This window comes from Aspergillus caelatus, assembly GCF_009193585.1.
Source record: "Aspergillus caelatus strain CBS 763.97 unplaced genomic scaffold BDV27scaffold_41, whole genome shotgun sequence".
Lineage (NCBI taxonomy): Eukaryota > Fungi > Ascomycota > Eurotiomycetes > Eurotiales > Aspergillaceae > Aspergillus > Aspergillus caelatus.
Window position 1 is genome coordinate 162,264 of NW_022475304.1, and position 21,982 is coordinate 184,245.

Genomic DNA, 21,982 nt, shown 5'->3' on the forward strand with positions numbered 1-21,982 from the left:
GTTGGTCATCTGTCAACGGTGTTGGCTCGCTCTCACATCTTATTGGCTTGCGCAAGGAAGCCCGGGAAGCCCGATCTCTATCTCACTCAGCCCTGAGACTTATTCCCCATATGCCCGCCAGTTAGAATACTTCCAGAAAGAGGGCCAAGGAGAGCCAAGTGTCCAGATTTACGGGTTTTGTGAGTTTTTACTTAGCTCCTCTAGCTCTCACTGCCCTATACCGACATCCATGTGCTTGAGAGCTTAATACAAACACCCCGTAGTACAACACTAGTCTACAGATGACTGCATTATATATTGAGAAAATTGGTCCATGATTTCGTCGCAACTGCACTGCCAAATGATGCAATTTCCTGTCCCGTCAGTTTTATTGATCAACAACAGCGACACATGTGGGTACGGGGTCAGTTGGCTTGATAAAATTGAGCCCTAGTGCTCTTCCATCAAGCTCCAGTTTTTGACGCTCCATTAAAGCCTGCGACTAGTGACGGTGAGCTCGGCTTACGTGTAAGTCCATTCTGGAGGAACCGTCAGCCGTTGGACCATGTTTGAAACATGGCTATGAAGCAGGCTGGTAGAATACTAAACAAAACCGACCATGGGCAGCGCATAACGTGGTTTGAAGAACCATGCAGGTGTAGAAACTTGGTGAGGTTATAACGAGGTGATCAGAAAATAAAAGATGACAAATACATATCATTAGACGTAAAACATCATGGAAATCCGGACTACAATCAAGGCTTATAAGGAGGTGGAAGATCATCTGAGTCCAAGCTTTCCTTGTCCGAACTATCTGAGTCGGGCTCATCGTCCGCCCATACCTTGGAGTCTTGGGTGACGAGGTTCTCCGAAGAAACATGACCGACGTTCTATCTCTGGTTATTAAACGTGTCCAAGAAGACGAAGGATAATCTATACAGTGATAGAGAAACTCACCTGACCATCCTGGGTCGTCATCACGACCTCATTATCTCCAACTCTTCCAACCAATTTTCCATTCTTCCAAACTCCATAGCGTAAAGTCATGCCAGTGAAATCTGTCTTGATAATCACGCAATCACTTACATCGCAGTTCCGCATCGCCGACCTCTTCACACGACTTCGAGCAATCCGAACATTCTCAAGATGACTGCGTCGCAGACAACTGTCGTCTGTGACGGATGACCCGTTGACTTTGCTCCGGTTCAAAGTACTCTGGCCCGTAATGGTGCTATTTCGCACCAAGGTGTGGCCGCGGATCGAGCGCACATTGTCGAACTTGGAGTCATTGGCCTCCAAGGATTTAGCGGAGCACACATCGACAAGCTCACAGTTAGCGAGCTTGCAACGACGGACGTACGAGTTAGCGATGACAGCATGGCTGATCTTACTACGCCGAATGGTGGTGTTGGCGGGCGATATAGGAGTTACCCTGCTGCTTTCTGGGAACGTTTTGCGAAACACATTGACTGAGTCGAGCTCACTTCGATGGATGGAGTCGGCGGGGGTGAGGCCGTTAAAGCTGCAGTGGTTGATGGATGAACGGGAAATAGAGGGAGTGGAAAGGCCGGAAAGGCTGCTGCTGATGGCGCTCTTTTTGGTCATTCTCCGGCGGTGTGTGATATTGGCAGTCAGTGTCTTGATACGGTTGTTGGATATATTTTGAAATTGATCATGAGTGATAGAGACGGGGGGTATAATATTAATCATGGGAATTCTGTTGCCTGCTGCTTATACGAGAGTGTCAGCTCCTTGTTGATATCAACCTATGGATGGATGGAAAGTCTAACTAATAGATCAATCGGGTTAGCTTGTCGACGCCTTGATTTGGCTCAGCGGTAGACCAATCATTCTACAATAGAGAAACTAGCGCCGCAGATTGCAGAATAATTGGTCCATCTTTTCTCTTTCACTGATTTATCTCCCACTAAAAAGCAAAGCTCTTATTATGGTGGTAGTACCGTGTACTACTACTGAAAGCAAAGTAATTAAAAGATGAAATACATGTCCACATATAACTCATCCTACTCTGTCAACATGGCATATATTCTCCCTGCAAAAGCAGATGAGTACATGATCCATTTTATATCTCACTGGCCAATGAATTGAAGAACCCCGGTTCTGTTTGACAAACTGCGAAATGTGTATCCAGCTGACATCCAGTAGTCTCCGCAAGAGCCAACGCCGCACTCGGCCTACGAACAGATATATCGCTGTTCAATTCAAGATCCTTCCCAATATCTACACAACAACACCAATAACCATGTCAATAGACATACAACTCTCCACCCATCTTAAGCATCCACAACAACCATACCATCTTATGATCACTACCTCAACCTCAATCATAATGCCTGCACTCCCGAGACCCGAAACCGACTACGAGCGCTGGATGCGCGACCGTAAGCCAGATATCCAAATTAGCGAAAAGCCGCAGTACGGTTTAGACCCTGTTGTCGAATATCCTTCCTCCATGAAGCATGTCTCAGATCCACAGCTACTGCTGTACGTCATCTTCACTTTTCTGTCTCGCCTTGCACTGTATCAATAATCCACAGGGAAGACCAGCGCAGTCCACCACACACACCCAACGAACATCGTCCTACCGGGAAATCTAAATTGTTGGCCGACTATCCCCGGGATGAAGAGGCGATAGTTGATCTTATCACAGCACTCGTGGTTCTAGGGATTCTTTTCTTTACCATCTGGGTCGTGAAAGCGAGGAGAAGACCTGTTCCGAGAATATTAGGGCGGGTGTCCATTCGGGAGAAGAGGAATGTTTAATGTGCGTGGTCTGATTTGCGACGGAGGATGATTGTTATGATATTTTACGATGAGCGAAAAGTGTTGTACTATATTTTTAAGTTCTACTAGGGGCGTTGAGCGGTCTTGGGATGTTGCGTTATGGAATAAGCCTAAGAGATCCATGATATTGACTACGACTCAATTCGGGACGTTCGATCTTCAGCTTAAATAGGTCTCGTTTATGTATCTATCTCTTTTGAAAAATTGGGTGGCTATTTCCAGTCATTACCATGAAATTAGCATCACTGATGATGCAGTTGCAGGGTCTATGGTTATTATTGAGGAAACATACTAGTATCAGACTGAAGACGGTGAGCGTGATTCTAAGGAGTTGGAACTGGTATGAATAGGTAAGATATAGCATACAATATCGAATGGTTCGGAAGTGAAGAAAGAAAAAGGGATAAACATTGAAAGAGGTCACGGTGAGAAAAAAAAAAGGCACAGTGGAGTGGTTAGAGAATTGCATGTAGTAACGAGTTAATATATTTATGTAGTTTCTTAGGTGGGACCCCTGCTCTAATTCAATTTATGTACTGCGGATCAATCACTCATAGGCTTACTTAAGGAATTTGGTATCTTTATTTAGGAAGCCAATCAGTTCGCCTTCTGGTTTTATCCCCTCTTATCTTCTCTTCATGTATTTCTATTCTATCCAAGCTACTTTCCTCTGCTTGCTCCAAGATTGGCACCCTTCGACAGTATATGGACACGTTGGTGCTTGCCTATATCCAGATCACAGTTATCATGATAGCTGATAAAGGCGACATTCCTGTATGTTGTAAGCATGAAAGTCTCTATATAGAATTTGCATTATTCATCTTCTCTAATGTGCTCGAGCTATGTGCTACGCGGTGCCCCATCCTGATCTTTGGTGACAATTACAAAGACGGGATATCTACGCTGGCCTTGATTAGCTGCATTGAACACTCGCCTTGTGAGAATTTGTGGGCTCTGGTTTCGTCTGTTATGATTCTTTGTGCCTACGAGTGTACACAGATGGGTAGCTGAACAGGGGCGAGATACCTCTCCGGGCATGGGTACTGCCACTGTATAGGGTGTAGATGTCACCTTCACTGATGGGCTCGCCTTTCTCGTCTCGAACTCTTCAAGGGTCACAGTGAGCGATTTGAGGTCTATTCTATGGGTTGTCAAGACTCAGAAAGAGAACTTTGATTTAATGAGGAGTCTACGCTGGGATCATAATATGACACCAGTAGGGCAGCGATGTCATAATGAGAAAGATCAGCTCTCCATTTTAACCATGCAAGGAGAAAAGAGAGGCGTCTGAGGAATGGCCAAGTAAGTCATGCAGAAAATCAAATGCCATATCGGCGTAAGCAGATATCCAGCCCAGAAAGATCATCCCGTTGGTCTGAAGCAGAAATCCAATTGGCAAGAGCGATACCACCGTCTCAGTCCGTGTCATTGAGCCATGCCATTGCATCCATGATTTCGTGGCATTACAAGTCGACCGCCCTGATACCGTGCCAGAACAACTGCATGGGAATCTTGCATTACCTTTGACAAGTGAAACATGTAATTGGGATGCTCAGCCGCCTAGAAGCATTTGATCAATGATCTACAGGATGATCGGGGTGTGGGCGATGAACCAGGCACTTATAGGTAATAGATATACTGTCGTGTCTTACAAGGTTGCAACATCGGTAAAGCATCGATCAGTAGTTCTCAGGAACCGACGGACGGTTGCACCGGCGAAAGAGTGGCGCCAGCCCAGACTCCCAATCTCCACTCCATCAATGACATGTCGATAAAGCCAGGCAGCTTTGGTCTGAAGCACAATCATCATCCACGACAAGATGACGCGATTGGTCTGGAGAGTCTGCAGCCAATGCATAGAGTTAGTTTAAATTCTCCGATGGGGTCACCTCAGCGTCATACATTAATTGTGTGAGTGTGACTTACTCAGCCCCATTTCTTGGGTGTTCATGTTACAGTTGAACAGTACACATACCGATGAGCATTGGTCGTTAGGGACGTGGCCACAAATTGCGACATATCTATTTTGTCTGCTGCCTGGACCTCTGAGGGAACAAAGGAAGGTGTCACCTTGGAAACTTTTTGAAACACGTGGTGATGTCCTGTCAACCATTAAGATAATGAACGATAATGAAACTTGAAGAACATTGTCAATGATCCATGTTGTAGATTTACGCGACGACGGCGAGGAGTAGGTTGTACAGCACTCTGTACCTATCCACTTGTTCGATGAACTCACATAACCAATGGCTGAGTGGTATGCGAGTAAACCGGACAATGAGCATTGTTGCGATAATGATTGACAGCCGTGTGGGGAACCAAACATTGTTTTGCCGCATTCAACCGAAGTTTTGCCTGGAATGGATCTGAGATCTCACATTGAACCGTCCGGGAACGGAAAGACAGGATAGGTTTACCTAATGGGACGTACTCCGTAAAGCACCTTACTCCGTCATTCTCCCATTTAGTATTTTGAAACACCAATTCATGATTCTGATTGACCCCTTGCTGACGGGTGTAATATCCCACGGGGATATAATTCTTCACCTATAGATTAGGATCGTTGGGTTGAGGTACCGAGCGACTAGTATTGGCGAGGTTTACGCGGGAGTACCGAACTGACCGTAGCATTGATACTAGTGTCTCGTGTCGGCTAACGGCATTAGGACTAGGGGGATCAGAAGGTGTACGCGTGTTGCAGCCTCCAGTTTCTTGGCAGGGCTTCTGGAATGCAGGCGATAACAACTATCGATTATGCCTCATGATTGACTCGTTGTCCTAGAGGTATGTCCAGAGGGTACCTGGGGCAGTGTGCATACATACATGTCTAGTACATACTATGTAGTAGATACTACGATCTATTTACAGGCAGATGGAGGACACACGGACTTCCTACTACCTGAACTGGCGTAACCTTATACACAGTATCAGGGTGGAACCAACAAACTCTAGCGAAAGTCGATGATCTGAAGCGAGTTGAGGTGATCACGTCACTCATAGATTGATACAATCATGACAAAATAGGGCTACCTCCTCTAGTATATATACAAGTATGGATCCGAACTAGTTATGATAATGCAATGACTGAAGAAGATGCTCGATGGTGTTTGGGGAGTTTTCCGTTCCGTCTCCAGTTCAGTGTAACAGTCTCGGCCACTCTCATTAGACCGACTACCACCGTTGCACTCAAAATGGGTGTCACATACCACACCAACCCTACTGGCAACTTTTTAGAAGATTTGTTATTTTGTATTTTTATTTATTATTAGTATTAAATTTTTTTTTTTTTTTTTAATTCAGATTTAATTCACTTTTACCTCCTTTTTCTTTCCTGGAGATTTTATCTTGTCGTCATCATTCTGTTGCTTAATTCCAGGACAAGCCACCCAGGGGCATTTTGGATGTTTGCTATGGAATGTCGGTGCACTGACAGATCTTCTACACTTAGGCATCCCAAACTCGTCATCCGATAATTGTAGTACATACAAATACTCCTACTAGTAGTGACACGAATTAAACTAGCAGATGATTCCATGCAGGTTGGATGGATTGCACATTAGGGTAGAACCGGTATTGCCGTAACGGTGTACCGTCTCTTACCAGTACGGTTACACATTCGCGCAATGGAAATCTATTAGATCATGGGTGCTGAAACTTGAATGTAACTCTGACCGCGGCACAATATGGTAGGCCCATGCGGGCAGAGTGGTTCCAAGATTCCATTCGATGGCTAATACGTATATTGTTTCGTCTGCGGGATGAGGAAACCGGCAGTTGTCAACATCCGTTTATGCTTAAGTATACAATTGGGAGGGAGATCATCCTGACAAACGAAAGGATAGGATAGTCCGTAGTAGGATTTATTCCCCGCAGATTGTTATCCGAGGTACAGTACAGTACAGAGATAAGAATCAGTAATTGATCTCAATCTTTCGAGAGATTGAACTACGTATCACGTTTTTATATCCTGGTAGCGGACCGTAGGATTATTTACCTGTTGATTGATGTCATGATTCCAGAGGTAATGTTCCTCGACCCATTCTAGCATGGTGAAAAAGGTGCCACGCAACGTTCTTCTCAAATGGGTCACCGAGTCATAGCATTGGATGTCCCTTTGTTGGTTTCCCTTTGCGTCGTGAATTACTCAAGATGTCCTTCAAGGTAGCAGTCGAACTCGATCTCCACTCACGGTCATAAATGGTTGGGGTGGGAATCCCATACGGTTATGACGATACCGAACCAGCAATACATCGCCCCCTGGTTAGAAGATTTTCCCACCGCTACCGTACCGTACATTACCTCCCAATCCAATCGGTACGGAGTCAGTCTGTCTCTCCGGCGCCTCTCTTTTCCTTTCTGCATCCATCAATCAATAATCATTCAATCTCCCTGTTCCCCCCTCTTGTAGTCAGTTCGGGTGGTTGACTCCCTCCTTATTCACCCCGTTGTTGTTTGTCTTTCGACTGTGTCTGAAATTCTAATAAACCCCTTTCCTTTTTCTCTCTTTCTTTTTTCTCCATCCATCATTCCTTGAAGGGTTAGTGACCCATTCATTCTGTTGGATCCTTCCAGGAATGGACACGCGTTGATCCATGCTTGGAGTGCCTATGGGTTATGGTCCCGTCACCCTCCGTTGACCATTACCACTCTACTTAATACTACTACTTACTGACGATACTACTACTACAACGGGAGAGGAAACAAAAACAAGCACCACCACCACCTTAACACTTCGTGCAACTACGGCATAAGTGTCTTACTTTTTGCCCCATTGACTAGCTCGGTGGAGAGATTTTAGGAATTGCTGTCTCGTCTGGCACCACTATTTTCAACAACCCTTTCTCATTATTTCTAAAACTGAATAGCTCTTTTCACCTTTTATTCTATTATTTTATTTATTTTTTATTTATTTATTGAAACCCTCTGACTGGGTCTCCCTCTCTCTTACTTTCCAAACGGTCTCCACTTCAGCTTGACGAGGGATTGTTGCTTTTTTATTTTTCTCACTGGTGTTACCTCACGTCTCATACATTGCAACTCGGCTCCATCACCATCGTTGAGGTCTTTCATTCACTATCGCCAGTGAATTGCTACTCTCCTGGAGTCCATACGAGAGTGCATAGTTCCCACTATAATTACCCTTGTTTCCGCAAGTGGTCCCTTCTTTCGGCAGATGCATACAATACACCTATAAGCTCTTTTCATCTTGGTCTTCACTCAAATATTTAAGCCCCGCTCATCTCTCTTCATTATATCTGAATTCACTTGTCACCATTAATCTTTTGCCACTTGGACAAGGCGGTCGCTCAACGACCTACTTGAACGGATCATGTCGGCTTCCCTTACCAAGGTCCTGCATAGGATGCAGGAGCTTTTTTCAAACGTCGTCGCCGCACTAGAAGCGATGCTGTTGTTTCCATCACTCTTCCGGGATGCCTCCGGCAAGAGGAAATCATTCCACAGGGCATCATGGCGCCGCCGCACTCTCGATGACCTTGCTGACGAAGTCGACCATGTGTTCACAGCCCCACTATCCATGCAGAACATGGCCATGATGTCCGAAAGGATACGTGAACAGCTCCGAATTTGTCTACAGTCTAGTCCGGTAAGCATGTTGCCATCCTACAACCATGCATTGCCATCAGGAACGGAGAAAGGAACCTTCCTAGCCCTCGATGTAGGAGGTTCCACCTTCCGTGTGGCTTTGATTGAGCTTCGTGGAAACGGCGACATGGAGATTCTGCGGGTCAACTCGTCCCCAATCGACGAGCAGGTGAAGCTTTTGGAGGGAACCTTATTCTTTGACTGGATGGCGGAGAAGATCGATTCAATGCTCTCCGAGGTCGGCGCGCAGTACGGTCGAGAACTCGCACCATTGTCCATGGGCTTGTCGTGGTCCTTCCCAGTGGAACAGACGTCCATCAACAGTGGTTTAGTGATTCAGATGGGCAAGGGTTTTCTGTGTTCGAATGGTACTGTGGGACAGGAGCTGGGAGATCTGATTGTCCAATCATGTCGCAAACGTAGTTTGAACCTCCAAATGGGTGCCATTGTAAACGACAGCTCTGCTACTCTTCTTTCTCGTGCCTACGTGGACCCCAAGACCCGCATGTCTCTGATTCTCGGAACGGGAACCAATATGGCGATTCATTTCCCCGTGCATGCGATAGGATTGACCAAATTTGGCACCAGACCCGTAGGCTGGTTCGACTACGCCAAGCACGTCATTATCAATAGCGAGCTGAGCATGTTTGGTGGCAAGGTTTTACCGATGAGTCGATGGGACGATGTGATCAACCGTACGCATCTTCGACCCGACTATCAACCGTTAGAATACATGATCACCGGGCGCTACTTGGGCGAAATTCTTCGACTGATCATTGTGGAAGCCGTGGATACCGCACAATTGTTTGGAGGTGAACTCCCTCGCTCGATGCGCGATGCCTATTCCTTCGACACGAGCATCGTCGCCGCCATTGAGGCCGATACATCATCATCGTTTGCTTCGTCTGCGGCTCTCCTCCAGAAGGAGCACACATTCCACCGTGCTCCAACTGTGAATGACCTCAAGTTCTTACGCCGTGTCTGTGAGATTGTTTCGAACCGCTCCGCAGGGTACCTGGCAACAGCCATCCACAGTATGTGGTGTTTGCGCAACGAAGCTGAGTTCCCCGAAGTGACCGCCTCTGCAACATCGTCAATCAAGGAGACGCAAGAGGTGACTGTGGTCGAGAGCGAGCATCCCCAGAGCATGACTATTGCATGCGATGGCAGTGTCATCAACAAGTACCCTGGCTTCCGGGATCGCTGCCAGGACTATATCAATCAGCTGTTACAGGAGACGAATGCTTCGAAGGGCACTTTGGAAGCGACTCCCAGCCCATCCGTCCGCCTCGATCCCGCGTCTGAGAGTGGGATCCTTGGTGCTGCGGTTGCGGTTGCGGTCGCTGTGGCTGAGAAGGCCTCAACGTGAATTGCGGGGGAGACCTAATCGTTTTTTTTTTTCAATCTCCTCCGGGAAAATAAGATACCACAGTCATCTATTTGTCGTTGTTTGTGTGTTGCGGATGGTTCTGTCGGGCCTCAAACGGCGTTCATATTGCATTATCTGGTGTTATGGTCTCGTATTTCTTCGACCTCGTTTCTGCGCGTTTGGGTTGGCTTCGGGGTTCGGGCATCTGGCTTGTTTTTTGTTGTGTCTTTTGTAACGCGGCGTGATTCGACGCATTTTGTGTGCTCATGGGATTCGCTACTTGCATATATGTGTATGGCTTGAAAGTTTCAGGAGCTGAGCATGATCCTTAGGCGAACGGAATAGACGGTTAGGCCGGGGGCCGAGGATAGAGAGAATCGGTGTATATAATCATATCCATAATCATAAATCCAGAGCATGACCTATTCCTCTTTCTCCCAAAGGACCCGGAACATGCCAATCACTCCTTACAGAAATCCTGCAACAATTCCAGCATCCTCCGTCGTAGAACCGCCAGTTCATCCCTCCCGATCCCAGGAGGATGAGTTGACCCCGCCGAGTCCAAGATCAGACTCGATTTAATGCTGAAAAACGGAATCTGCAAGGCCCGCAGCTCCCCCATCATGGCATCGGCCATCTGCTTCGACGCCTTGTAGACCTTCAGATCATAGTTGGTCAACTCAGCGCGATCTTCTTCGGCCGTCTGTACTCATTAGTCCTTTCCTCAGTCCAAACCAAAGCATATTCAACAACCCCTCTCCATCTATCCCAGGGGGAGAAATGAGACAGAAACTAAACTTACAGAAACTTCCTTCTCATCAACCGGCGCGCCCACAGACCGTCTACAAAAACCATTAGCCACCAATAACCCAACAAAACCAAGACAGACAAACAAACAAAGCACACAAAAGCCAAACCAAGAAATACAGAAAGACATAGAAGAGATAAGTAAAACTCACAAAACAGCATCCAACTCCTTCTTCTTCTCCACCCTAGCCTTCTGCTTCCTCACCAGCGCCTCCCTCCCCGTCCACCACTGCCGTTCATGATCATGCTGGCGCTGAATCAGGAAGCGGATTTTCCGCTGCAGATCTTCGTTGGTAGAGAGGGTACGCATGATGCTTTTCAAGGCGGGGGGCCAGGTGGTGATTGTGGAGGTGTTGGGGAGGTGGAAGGTGGGTGGTTTTTGGTGCTGGGGTTGTGCTTGGGGTTTGGGGTGGGGGATGTTTGGGGAGGGGGTTAGGGGGATGATTGTTTCAGAGGGTTCGTAGGTGTCTGTGTCGTCTTCTGGGCCATTTTGGGTGTTCTTGTTGGAGGTATATGGTGGTGGGTGAACTTGAGCTTGAGCTTGAGCTTGACCTTGTGATGATTGAGATAATGCTGAGAGGGTTGCTAGGACGGAGGAGAGGTCGGGGGTGTTGTGGGACATTTTCCTCTCCTCTTTATTTGTTGCTTATCCTCAGTACGAGAGTATTATTCTTGTGGTCAAATTCCAATAGATCGTTCTAGCATAGAAAAGTAGTTGTAGTAATTGAAGCTTAAGATGTCAGATATCCCGCAGTACAATCACTCCACACCGATTGGCCGCCTGTCCTTCCCGCCTAGACTCCTTTAAGCCAGTCCAACAACGGATGAAAATTTCCCGGAAGATCCTCACGCATCATCAACAATCACACCTAATTGAATTGAATGCTCTAACTCTCCCTCCCAACTAACTCGGTGTGTCCCGACTCTCAAACACCCCACCATACACACCTCTGCCTCTCCTCTCCTCTCGACACACCAGTAAAAAAAAAAAAAGAAAAAAAAAACCAACAAAAACATCACGCCATGTCCCGATCCGCCGCAGACGCAACCCGCTTCACGGCCACAGGTCCCTACGCGCATTCCAAGCCCGGTGCCGCCCCCTACAAGCTCCCCGGCTTCATGGCGAACGCTCAGTCGCAGGGATCCGGCAACGGTGGTCGTCCGGAGACACCGAAGGAGAAGGTCGAGCGGTTGCGCGCCCAGGCTAGGGCGGCGCGGATGGCGCAGTCGACTTCACGCGTGGATACCATGATCGATTTCGGGAGACGGTTCGCCAACAAGGCGCATAAGACAATGGTTTATACGCTTATTGCTGCTTCGGGTTAGTATTTGTCTTTCCCTCTTTTGATGCCCTTCTTTGTTATGTAGTCATGCCAGGTCATGGCAGGGCAGTGTTGTTGTCCTTCGAGTAGGACGGACGTGGTTAATGGGTTGCTTGTGTGTAGGTATTTGCGGAGCGTTAACGGTCTACTCGATGGTGTCTCTTACGCTATATAACCGTCGTCAACGGGTGCTGTGGATCGAAAAGGAATTGCAGACGTTGCAGGATGCCAAGACGGCGTATGCCAGCGGAACCGCCACATCGGAACAGTTGGAATTGCTCAAGAACGAGAGGATCGGTGAGATCTATGAGCAGAAGAAACAGGAGGAGAAGGCGCAACGGCCCTGGAATAAGTTCAAGCGCTATCTGTTCGACGGGCTGAGCTCGGAAGAGGCTGCCTCGAAGGTGGAGGGTACGGCGGAGAATAACAAGCCTGGGGTTCTGGAGGCACTGAATGCGAAGGCTGCGGAGGAGGCGAAGGCTACTGCTGCTGTCCCTGCTGCTGTGCAGCAACCGGGTCAGTTGGATGCCCTGGCGGAGAATGCGGAGACCGCTGCGAAGCAGACCTCAAGGAGCTGGAAGAGCTGGCTCACCGGTCGGTAAGGATGTGAGAGGTGAGATTGTAAAGTATTGATGATGGGGGGGATGAGGTGGGGTCGTTCTCGATGATGTTCCGATTGAGCTTTTTCTCTTTCCCGTTTCCTTTGTGTTGCTGTTGCATGGCATTTGGTCTCTTTTCCCTTCTCCTTGTATTCCACCGATTTGGGCTTATGGCGTCTGTTAGGTGTGTTTTGAGCCGATGTAATACTGGGTCCTGTCGTCATATTGTGTACATATATTTTCCGTCATTGTCTTGGTTATAGGTTTCGGCCCAAGATATGAAAAAAACTTAGAGCATGGGGTGCGAATCTACAGGTGCGAATGTGAATAAGATTGGATCACAATATTTATTTTATTGTCTCTGTTCGGACAGGATCTACCCCAGATGCCGCTCGAAACCCAAGATTCATTCAACATAACAGAATTGGATAAAACTTTTACACACATATCTTTACTGTGTTCCAGATCGCTTGCATCGACGGTCCAAGAAAGATTGTTAAAATGCTGGAAAGCCAGCAAGAAGCCGAAAGAAGAAGAGGAAGAAAAGCACTACAGCTCTGGTATCTTAAACGAAACCGTTTTCAAAGACAAATAAGGGCAATGCTTCTTTGACCAACACTACTCAACCCAACTTGAATCAAGCGCTGGAGGCCTTGGCGGCACGTCTAGCGCGGACGGCATCGGCGAGATCCTCCAACACGGTGACGGTGGTCTCCCAGTCAATGCAAGCATCCGTGATGCTGACACCCTTCTTGAGGCCCTTGGGGCCCTCGGCGGGGACCTTCTGGTTGCCCTCGTGAATGTTGGACTCGATCATGACACCAACAATAGCGTCCTGGCCCTCGCGCATCTGGTCGGCGACTTCCTTGGCGACCAGGGGCTGGTTACGGTGGTTCTTGTTGGAGTTGCCGTGGGAGCAGTCGACCATGAGCACCTCACGCTGCTTCTTGCCGCGCAGGGCCTCACGAGCCTGACGGATGCTCTCCCGGTCGTAGTTGGTACCCTTGCTGCCTCCACGCATGATCACGAAACCGTGCTCGTTACCTGAGGTCTTGGTGATGGCCGCGAGACCCTGCTTGGTGACACCGAGGAAACGGTGGGGGTGAGCGGCAGCACCAATAGCGTCAATGGCGACGGTAAGGTTGCCGTCAGTGCCGTTCTTGTAGCCAATGGGGAAACTCAGACCGGAGGCCAGCTCACGGTGCAATTGGGACTCGGTTGTACGGGCACCGATAGCGCCGAGTGAGATGAGATCCGCAAGGTACTGAGGAGAGATGGTATCGAGCATCTCGCTGGCAATAGGCATGCCCATGCTGGTCAGATCGGCGTAAAGCTTACGTGAGATGCGCAGACCCTTGTTGATGTTGTAGGACTCGTCAATATCCGGGTCGTTGATCAGACCCTTCCATCCCACTGTGGTGCGGGGCTTCTCCAGGTAGGCGCGCATGATGATGCAAAGGTCGGACGAGAGCTTCCCAGCGAGCTCCTTGAGACAGGTGGCATATTCCAGAGCGGTGGCAGGATCATGGATGGAGCAGGGGCCGACCATCACCAGAAGACGGTCATCGCGCTGCTCGATAATCTCAACGGCTTGGTTACGGCCCGAGCGAACAGTGGCAGTTGCTTCTGCAGGCTAAGTTTGGACGCATTATTATTAGCCTGATAGAAAATTCTCTATACCGTGCCATCGACCTTCCCCGAGCAAGAAGTGTCTTCAGCCCTAGTAAAGGTGTGTGTGCCTCGGCAGGGAAGTGGGGGGTGACTCACAGCTGGGATCTCGGACTGAAGGTACTGAGGGGATAGCAAAGGATCGTATCCGAGGACTAGTCGAGATGAGAATCATGTCATTCGAGAGGAGGCGAACTTCGGAGGAGTGAGGATTACTTACCACGAGTGTCCTCACTGAACTCTGTTGTGTTAACGAGGGGCATTGTGTTTGTAGCGGGGGGTAAAGTCTCAAAAGAATAGAAGAGGGGGAGAGGTATATGGTAGTACAGTAGCAGTCGACAGAGTATTAAGAAGGTAACAATCGACTAAGGTATTAAGAGGATTGGTAGCAGCTTTATAGTCAGAGTACTCCGAAGACGAGTGATTGATAGTTGGAAGATCAATTGCATGCAGAAGTTGCGATCAAAATCGACGATGGTGATCGCCTTGAATAGTAAAATTGCGTACCGAGTGGGGCTGCCAATGATTCACACACACTGAAAAATTTTAGGTTGACCACTCACAGCCTTGCAATACCGGCCAGTCCGGTCGGTCTGATAAATACCAATACGCCCACACCCGTTTTTTCTCCCAGAACCACAGGGACCGGGCAAACGGGTAGTATGCCTGAAATAGGTTGTATATACGGTTCTGTACACAGTATACAAATACAGTCAGATTTACCTCCATCTCACAGGAATACTAGTACTATATCAATAGTTATTCTGGGGTAATCCCTTCAGAGCAAAATAATCGAAGTTCCATCTTCTCTTCAATGTCTGCAATTGGCCAAAATCTCCGTCACTCCCGAGTGGCATACACAGTTTATGATGCATCATCTACTACCTCCTAGTAGATACGTACACCAAGCGAAGTACTACCTAGGGCTTGTCAAATCGCTTAGAACAACACAAGTACTCCCTCTATTTGACATGGTTGGTGCTTAGCAGTCAGAAGTCATTCTACTATCCTGTATCCTTGGAACTGTTCTACTTTTCCCGAACAACAGCTCTCTAAGCGATTCAACTTATATATATAGATAATACCGACAAGCCTAGTGCACACATATACAAAGTATGCTGACCATAGCGGAAGGTAGTACTTCTTCTACACCGCTGTCTTTTCCCATAGTCCGAGTTCACTAGTAGTACATACCTAAGACTACTTCTGGGGGTACACCGTAGAGTAAACAGCCTACTAGTACTCATTCCTTCGGGTCTTCTGCAGTCCTGTACACCCACAGTACGAAGTAGAGACTAATCAAAATCCCAGCATTAGCAAGCTGGTCCAGCCACTCGTACTCATTGGATGCCTGATTTCCCGGTAACCCTGTTGGGTAAGCACCTCCATTGCTATCATTCATCGTGCATGCATGTTGGATATATATGTAGTATTTTCTTCAAAGTATGTCGGAGTAAAAAAAAGCCAGCCCCCTTGCATTATCTGTTGAATGATTTACGTCTGTATTATCGATGAACAATTTCTAATAAATTCAGCCAGGAGAGAGAAGAGAAAACAAAAGTTACAGCAAATAACAGTGAAGGCGATAATCAAGCACTCCACATGCTGTGCCCCCCACTACGTACCTAAGTTATTAACTTGAGGAGAATCATGGCTAAATATGGGGTGGGCCGCTTTCCCTAATCAGGGACTAACCGTCAACGCTAAAACGTTCGGGTCCGATGCAGGTGTAACTGACTTATCGCCAGACTGCAACCATGATTCTCACCCTCCACTACATACTACTACCTATCTTTCCCCAAAGGTTGTTTGCCTTACGACTTAGTGAGATATCGGGTATGATTCAGTAATTTCTATTTCTTGAGTAATACCATCATTGTTTCTGGAGACTCTATTCGTTAGAGTCTCCTTCAGGCCGCCGTCACCTTGGTCTTTGGCCATCGGAGCTGAATGGTTCTGCATTCAACGCCGTCAACACCTTCACATTTTCCCATCTGCCACAGACTAGATTGCTAAAGGGACATGTTCGGTTTCTCGTCCAAACGTCCAAGGGGCCATGAAGAGCTTGTCGATCTTGACAGTAGCGCCATCCCCGAGAGAAAGGTTTGTTTATCTAGCAAGCCTTGCTCTCACTTCCATGGCCCTGCCACTGACAGTTGGGCCTGTAGAAGCATCGTTCCCTAGCTCTCCGCACGTCCCCGCACTGCTCCCAGAAGCCCACCTTTACCGAAGCTACCCAAGCTATCTCTGAGTTCGGTTTATCTACGTTGACGCCCGTGGAGTCTTCAGATGATGACGATGGTAACGACGGGCATAGAAAGCACGTGCGTGCCGGCTTGACACATAGTAAGGGGGAGCTGCCCCACCAGACAACCCATTGTCACGCTTCCAATACGGCAATGGATATAGACCACGAGAGAGATATGCTGCCGCCGATCGGTGATCGCACCCAGTACCCATGGCCAACCAGTGCACGCGGCAATGAGGATATCCAGCCATCGCCAATCCCTCGCAGTCTAGTTAATCAGTATCTGACCATCGGTGAGCGGCATGCTGCAACTTCCGCGTACGGATATTTCCCCCCAACGACGAGTAATCATGATTCTACGTTGTCTACATGTCACCCGACTTCTCACGACACAACCCTGTCTTGCTTTGATATCCAGCGCCTCCCCAGCCCAGTTAGTGACGGTGAAGATGCGATGGCAAGCATCAAAGACACTGCGAGTGACGTGGATATGACCTACAACCTGTCTCGCCCTGCCTCATTCTCTCCCTCTATATGGTTGGGGACAGAGCGGAGCTCACCCAACATGCAGGAGACAATGCCGTCAATGGACAGTGCGAAAGATACGCTACCGGAACCCAAGTCAAAGAGTGTGTCAAACAAGAAGAAAATCACTATCTCAATGGGCTACCGGGCCGACTGCGAAAAATGCCGGTGCAAGGTGCCAGGCCACTATAGTCATATCATTCATGCTTAATATGCCTTTACGATTCACCGCGTTTATAATGGTCGCCGTCACCTGTACATTATTCCATTTGTAGATACCAGGATTGGAACGGAGTTATCGAGTGGGCACTAAGATCCACTATACATGACGTTGTTTTCTAGGCGTTTGGGAAGTTGGGGTTGACTTTGTCCAATTTACTAATAAGGTGGCAATGGGCTTGTGTATAGCGAAGTTTATTTCAAATGGAAAAAACCATGAAATCCAGATGTGCGTGTATTCTGGGTCAAAAAGAGGCCAGCCAGGTTAAGTGGAATACCCATCTTCCGACAAGTCGTTCCGATGCGGCTGACATAAGCGACTCTATCCGACGTACGGAACTGAGGCATCCTCGCGATTAACTACTCCGACTTGCTGTGTAGCACATGTATGATCATCAATTTTGGTCGAACTGGTAAATACTGTGTTTCTCACGTATATACGAATGGTCTGAGGGTGGACAGACATCGTGTACAGGGGCCGTGTTACCAGGGAGACTCTCATTAGCATTAAGGTGGCCGACTCCAAATGATAAGATCGGATCTCCACACTTTTTTTTCCCCAACCTCGGCGGCAGAAGCTTTAGCCGATCTTCGTTGCCGGCAGTTGATGGCAAGCTCTCAAGGGCCATGTCCACTCTTAGAGGGCCCGCTCCCGGAATCTTGTCCGGCAACCCATTCTGCTTTAACATAAATGTTCTTCTACTTCCTGTTTCCCCGGAATTCAGCTTTTTGTGCGCGTTGAAACCCACTACAGTATATCAAGATGGCATCTCCAATTCCCCGGGGCCTCCGTCAGGTCCTCCAGAAGTCTCCCAATGACATTGTGATCCTTTCCTCACTGCGTACCCCCGTCACTCGCGCGAAGAAAGGCGGCTTCAAAGATGCTTATCCCGAAGAACTCCTTGCCAATGTCCTCAAGGCGACCCTCGAAGCGAACCCCAAACTCGACCCAGCCTTGATCGAGGAAGTCGCAATCGGTTCCGTTCTCCAAGAGCTCGGCGGTGCGAAGGCTGGCCGTATGGCTCAGATCCACGCAGGCTTCCCCCACACGGTTCCATTCCATACAATCAACAGACAATGTTCGTCCGGTCTAGCCGCTATTACCGCGATCGGTAACGGAATCCGGGCCGGCGCTCTCAACATCGGTGTCGGTGGAGGAATGGAGTCCATGACCCGGAATTACGGATCTCGCGCTATCCCCACCGTGCTCTGGCCTGAGCTTAAGGAGTCACCGTCGAAGGACTCTCGGGATTGTATTATGCCTATGGGTATCACCTCCGAAAACGTTGCTTCTCGTTACGGCATCTCGAGGGAGGATCAAGATGTATTCGCCGCTGAGTCGCACAAGAAGGCTACTGCTGCGCAGAACGCGGGTCTGTTCGACTCCGAAATTGTGCCTGTGAAGACCCTCTCCTTTGACCCCGAAAACCCCGATGCTCCCCCGAAGGAAATTACCGTCGCCAAGGATGACGGTATCCGCCCCAACATCTCCGTCGAGAAGATGGCCAGTCTGAAGCCAGCCTTCTCCCCGACCGGTGCTAGCACCGCCGGAAACAGCTCGCAGGTCAGCGACGGTGCTGCCGCTGCACTGCTCATGCGTCGTTCCACTGCGACCGAACTCGGACTGACATCCTCCATCAAGGGCCGCTGGGTCGGCACCGCCGTTGCTGGTTGTGCTCCGGATGAGATGGGTGTTGGACCTGCTGTTGCTATCCCCAAGCTCCTTCAGCAGCTCGACATGAGCGTCTCGGATGTAAACGTCTGGGAAATCAACGAGGCTTTTGCCTCCCAGGCGCTCTACTCTATTCGTAAGCTGGGTATTGACGAGGCAAAGGTCAACCCTAAGGGTGGTGCCATTGCCATCGGTCACCCGCTCGGTGCCACTGGAGCTAGACAGCTCGCAACTCTCCTGCCAGAGATGGAGCGTACCGGCCAGGAAGTCGGTGTTGTCAGCATGTGCATTGGAACAGGTATGGGAATGGCTGGTATGTTTGTTCGGGAGTAAACTTGTAAAGATTAATGGCCAACTTTAATATTCTATGAGCGAGCGTATATGCATGTACATATAGAATGACAATTTCAAGGTTTATATAAAAGTACCCATACCAATATACTACGTATTCCACAAGCCAATAGTTTTATTTCTCTATTTTTTCATGTAATATTTACCAATGTTGAATGCTAGCCAGGAAACGCCAAGCCTCGGACTCCATCTCACGTGACGGAGTGCCTGGAAGAACCTCCGAACGGGAATCATGAAACTTTTCGAAAGTTGGCTGAAGTCCGCAATTCGTGTCACACCGCAGCCATGCGTCCCTCATTGCGGCTGTTAAACCTGGAGGTATCATCCCTCCAGGGATCTCGAACTCTCTACGTCTGCTCAGTCTGCAGACAAGAAGCACGCCCACGCCCATTGGTCGCCCGACAATTCCTGCGCAATGCGTCCAACGCAACCCCGATCACCGAACGAGTGCGCCGTAAGATCTGGGGTACAGACAACCCGCCTGGTTTGAAGGATCCCTATGGTGGAGAAGGTGTTCTGGAACGGAAATTTAGGAAAGACCAGCCTGCTAGACAGGAGGAGGAGCCGGAGAATCTCGCCCAGGCGTCAGAACAAACTCAGGTCGAGAATGAAGCGGACCTCGCTTCCGCTGAGGCGTATGAGCCTGCAACCACATGGGAGGGACTTCCGCGTGTGGGCCACTTGGGCAAGTGGTCCGACTTGCCTCCCTCTGAGGCCGACGCTTATGAATCGTACGTTTCTCTGTCATTCTTGCGGACCTTGGGGTCATGACCGAGTCAAGCTGTTTATGCGGTCATTGGGGACGGAATAGAGGCAGATGCTGACTACCTGTCATGTAGGTTTATGCTGAAGAAGAGAGTCACCAAGAAGGGCCATCTGTCCCTAGCCGCCCACCAAGCAGCAGTCGAAGTTTGCCTGATGCACACCCTGAACAAGCCTCTGTCGAAGGTCTGCGATGTCGCCGAGCACGATAAATCGGTTTTCAAGATGCTCTGGAAGTGCAAAATCCAGCCCGGCGAGTGGAACCAGGCCGTGGTCTACCCTAGCAAGGAGGCTGAGAAGGCTCTCGTTTATATCTTCGAGCAGATCGGCGGTCAGCCTGAGCCCGCCGTTGCGGAAGAGACAGCGGAGGAGGTCGAGGAGGCCGTTGATGAGTCGAAGTGGGAAGATCTCGTTCAGGAGGTGAATGGTGCGAACGTTCCTTTCTTCGGATACGCCGATGTTCGGGACAAGGGCTTCCTGTCTCTCCCATTGGACGACCCTACTACGAAGTTCGCTGTAAGTGCTTCCGTCTGTCCTAGTTAGTTGCGTTGTGCGGTTGTTAACTTAGCCATGCTATAGTTCCTGAAGCGGTTCTCTCAGCTGAGCGGCCATTACCTCCCGGATCCTGTCGTTCACTCGGTTGCCACCGTCGGACAGGTAGTTGAATACGTCCAGTCGGTTCTTAACCCGAAGCCCAAGAAGCTGGCAGATCACCTGGCCAAAAGCGAAGGCCTTCAAAACCTGTCCAACGTCAAGATTTTTGCCAAGAAGCAAAAGCCAATGGACAGGGACGAGGAGCTGGGCCGGAAGAAGGTCATCGAGGCTGAGCTTCGTTCTAGAGGGCTTGTTGAGTAGGTTGCGGATCTAACCTGAGCCTATTGTTTAGTCACCGTTCTTGTAGCATGTTAATTGCAGGATATTTTGTACTATAGAAATGAAAACCTTAGTTTATCTTATGTTACTAATGTAACTATACATGTACAATTCCTATCTAGGCAAAAATGTAAAAAAGACATCAACGTTAACCGGTCCAGTAGCCGATATAAGATGCCAAAGCAAACCCGTACGCCGTCGAGACAATTGCGCTATAACGAATCACTTCCTAGAGCCCGCAGGAAGAGTGAAGCCCCTGGTCATAAAATCGGTGTTGTTCATTTTGCCGTCTTTGGAGTCCTTCGTGAAAAGACTATCCAGATTCTCATTCAATCCCATCATCTTCCGTCGCTTCTTCTTTTCATTCTCTTCCTCCAAAACCCGGGCAGTTAACATCGCCGTCGCCGCATGCTTAATGCCATTCGTCGCATTAGGCTTAGGAGTAGACGTATTGCTGCGGCTCGCACCCTCTGTCTCCGCAGCGTCCCCATTAGCCTGCTTCTTGCGCTTCTTCGACCCAGGCGCCTTCTTCAGCGAATGTGATAACCCCTGCTCAGCCAATTTCTGCGCCCGCGCCACAAGCTCCTGCTTATCCTCACTTTTCGTCGGTAGAATAGGGATGACATTCTCCTCCGTATACGACTCATTGCACTGCAGACACTTATCACCCTTCAGCTGGCGCACCGCCTCCTCGGAGAACACATGGCCACAGGGCACAAGATAGACGGCCTTGACATTCGGCCCGAGCTGCTTAGCAGTGACCGGACAGATCCAGCCCTCTTGTTTGTCGAGCTTGGTCGAGGGGTGTTGGCTTTGTTCGGTGTCGATCTCGAACTTCAGCTCGACTACGTCCCGGAGCCCTTTTACTCGTCCACATAGGATCTCTTCGCAATCGGCTTTGGAACTGATTCCTTCGATCTCTTCACCGGGAAGGAGGAATTTGAGAATCGCGTCTTTGTTATACATATTTCCCACGCAGTCAGCCACTATCGGTCGAATTAACGGCTTGTGGGACAGTGGACATGTCGTCCAGTAATGTTCCTGGAGTTCGCGCTGGGCTTCTTTCACTTGAGCTGTGCTGGGGGCGCGCGCGGCTTCACGAACGAGCTCGCGGCGGGTGGGGATACTATGAAAAAGCTGTTAATATTTCCCTCATGTAATATACTCAGATGAATTGAA

At 48.9% G+C, this 21,982-nt stretch overlaps 11 protein-coding genes across 11 annotated transcripts; 6 read left to right on the forward strand and 5 right to left on the reverse strand.

Moving 5' to 3' along the window:
* Positions 1-270: 270 nt before the first annotated feature.
* BDV27DRAFT_124502 (uncharacterized protein) lies at positions 271-1,671 on the reverse strand. Its single transcript, XM_032066099.1, has 2 exons — positions 937-1,671; positions 271-869 (listed from the first exon to the last, which is right to left on the reverse strand). The coding sequence occupies exons 1-2, from the start codon at positions 1,582-1,584 to the stop codon at positions 735-737; spliced, it is 783 nt and encodes a 260-aa protein (XP_031930188.1). The 5' UTR covers positions 1,585-1,671; the 3' UTR covers positions 271-734.
* Positions 1,672-1,986: 315 nt separating this feature from the next.
* Positions 1,987-2,887, forward strand: BDV27DRAFT_124503 (uncharacterized protein). Its single transcript, XM_032066100.1, has 2 exons — positions 1,987-2,484; positions 2,538-2,887. Exons 1-2 carry the CDS (start codon positions 2,120-2,122, stop codon positions 2,761-2,763), a joined length of 591 nt encoding a protein of 196 aa, XP_031930189.1. The 5' UTR covers positions 1,987-2,119; the 3' UTR covers positions 2,764-2,887.
* A 1,112-nt stretch (positions 2,888-3,999) lies between these two features.
* Positions 4,000-5,191, reverse strand: BDV27DRAFT_124504 (uncharacterized protein). The gene is made up of 2 exons (XM_032066101.1): positions 4,711-5,191; positions 4,000-4,627 (listed from the first exon to the last, which is right to left on the reverse strand). Exons 1-2 carry the CDS (start codon positions 5,108-5,110, stop codon positions 4,542-4,544), a joined length of 486 nt encoding a protein of 161 aa, XP_031930190.1. The 5' UTR covers positions 5,111-5,191; the 3' UTR covers positions 4,000-4,541.
* Positions 5,192-7,689: 2,498 nt separating this feature from the next.
* BDV27DRAFT_81396 (putative hexokinase) lies at positions 7,690-9,987 on the forward strand. Its single transcript, XM_032077663.1, has one exon. The coding sequence runs from the start codon at positions 8,114-8,116 to the stop codon at positions 9,755-9,757; it is 1,644 nt and encodes a 547-aa protein (XP_031930191.1). The 5' UTR covers positions 7,690-8,113; the 3' UTR covers positions 9,758-9,987.
* Positions 9,988-10,130: 143 nt separating this feature from the next.
* BDV27DRAFT_170206 (uncharacterized protein) lies at positions 10,131-11,255 on the reverse strand. Its single transcript, XM_032075235.1, has 3 exons — positions 10,717-11,255; positions 10,560-10,599; positions 10,131-10,460 (listed from the first exon to the last, which is right to left on the reverse strand). The coding sequence occupies exons 1-3, from the start codon at positions 11,184-11,186 to the stop codon at positions 10,218-10,220; spliced, it is 753 nt and encodes a 250-aa protein (XP_031930192.1). The 5' UTR covers positions 11,187-11,255; the 3' UTR covers positions 10,131-10,217.
* A 171-nt stretch (positions 11,256-11,426) lies between these two features.
* Positions 11,427-12,679, forward strand: BDV27DRAFT_81411 (cytochrome c oxidase assembly protein COX14). The gene is made up of 2 exons (XM_032077665.1): positions 11,427-11,885; positions 12,010-12,679. Exons 1-2 carry the CDS (start codon positions 11,588-11,590, stop codon positions 12,486-12,488), a joined length of 777 nt encoding a protein of 258 aa, XP_031930193.1. The 5' UTR covers positions 11,427-11,587; the 3' UTR covers positions 12,489-12,679.
* Positions 12,680-13,101: 422 nt separating this feature from the next.
* BDV27DRAFT_81406 (3-deoxy-7-phosphoheptulonate synthase) lies at positions 13,102-14,614 on the reverse strand. Its single transcript, XM_032077664.1, has 3 exons — positions 14,374-14,614; positions 14,253-14,308; positions 13,102-14,118 (listed from the first exon to the last, which is right to left on the reverse strand). The coding sequence occupies exons 1-3, from the start codon at positions 14,414-14,416 to the stop codon at positions 13,123-13,125; spliced, it is 1,095 nt and encodes a 364-aa protein (XP_031930194.1). The 5' UTR covers positions 14,417-14,614; the 3' UTR covers positions 13,102-13,122.
* A 1,301-nt stretch (positions 14,615-15,915) lies between these two features.
* On the forward strand, positions 15,916-17,339 carry BDV27DRAFT_124511 (uncharacterized protein). The gene is made up of 2 exons (XM_032066102.1): positions 15,916-16,256; positions 16,322-17,339. The coding sequence occupies exons 1-2, from the start codon at positions 16,176-16,178 to the stop codon at positions 17,135-17,137; spliced, it is 897 nt and encodes a 298-aa protein (XP_031930195.1). The 5' UTR covers positions 15,916-16,175; the 3' UTR covers positions 17,138-17,339.
* Positions 17,340-17,698: 359 nt separating this feature from the next.
* BDV27DRAFT_124513 (Thiolase, N-terminal domain-containing protein) lies at positions 17,699-19,240 on the forward strand. Its single transcript, XM_032066103.1, has one exon. The coding sequence runs from the start codon at positions 17,909-17,911 to the stop codon at positions 19,148-19,150; it is 1,242 nt and encodes a 413-aa protein (XP_031930196.1). The 5' UTR covers positions 17,699-17,908; the 3' UTR covers positions 19,151-19,240.
* Positions 19,241-19,428: 188 nt separating this feature from the next.
* Positions 19,429-20,847, forward strand: BDV27DRAFT_81425 (mitochondrial 54S ribosomal mL50 protein). Its single transcript, XM_032077666.1, has 3 exons — positions 19,429-19,899; positions 20,008-20,446; positions 20,510-20,847. The coding sequence occupies exons 1-3, from the start codon at positions 19,454-19,456 to the stop codon at positions 20,783-20,785; spliced, it is 1,161 nt and encodes a 386-aa protein (XP_031930197.1). The 5' UTR covers positions 19,429-19,453; the 3' UTR covers positions 20,786-20,847.
* A 7-nt stretch (positions 20,848-20,854) lies between these two features.
* Positions 20,855-21,931, reverse strand: BDV27DRAFT_124516 (uncharacterized protein; the record flags this gene model as incomplete). Its single annotated transcript, XM_032066104.1, has 1 exon — positions 20,855-21,931. A coding segment is annotated over one exon (906 nt), but the record flags the coding sequence as incomplete, so codon positions are not given.
* Between the last annotated feature and the right edge of the window lie 51 nt (positions 21,932-21,982).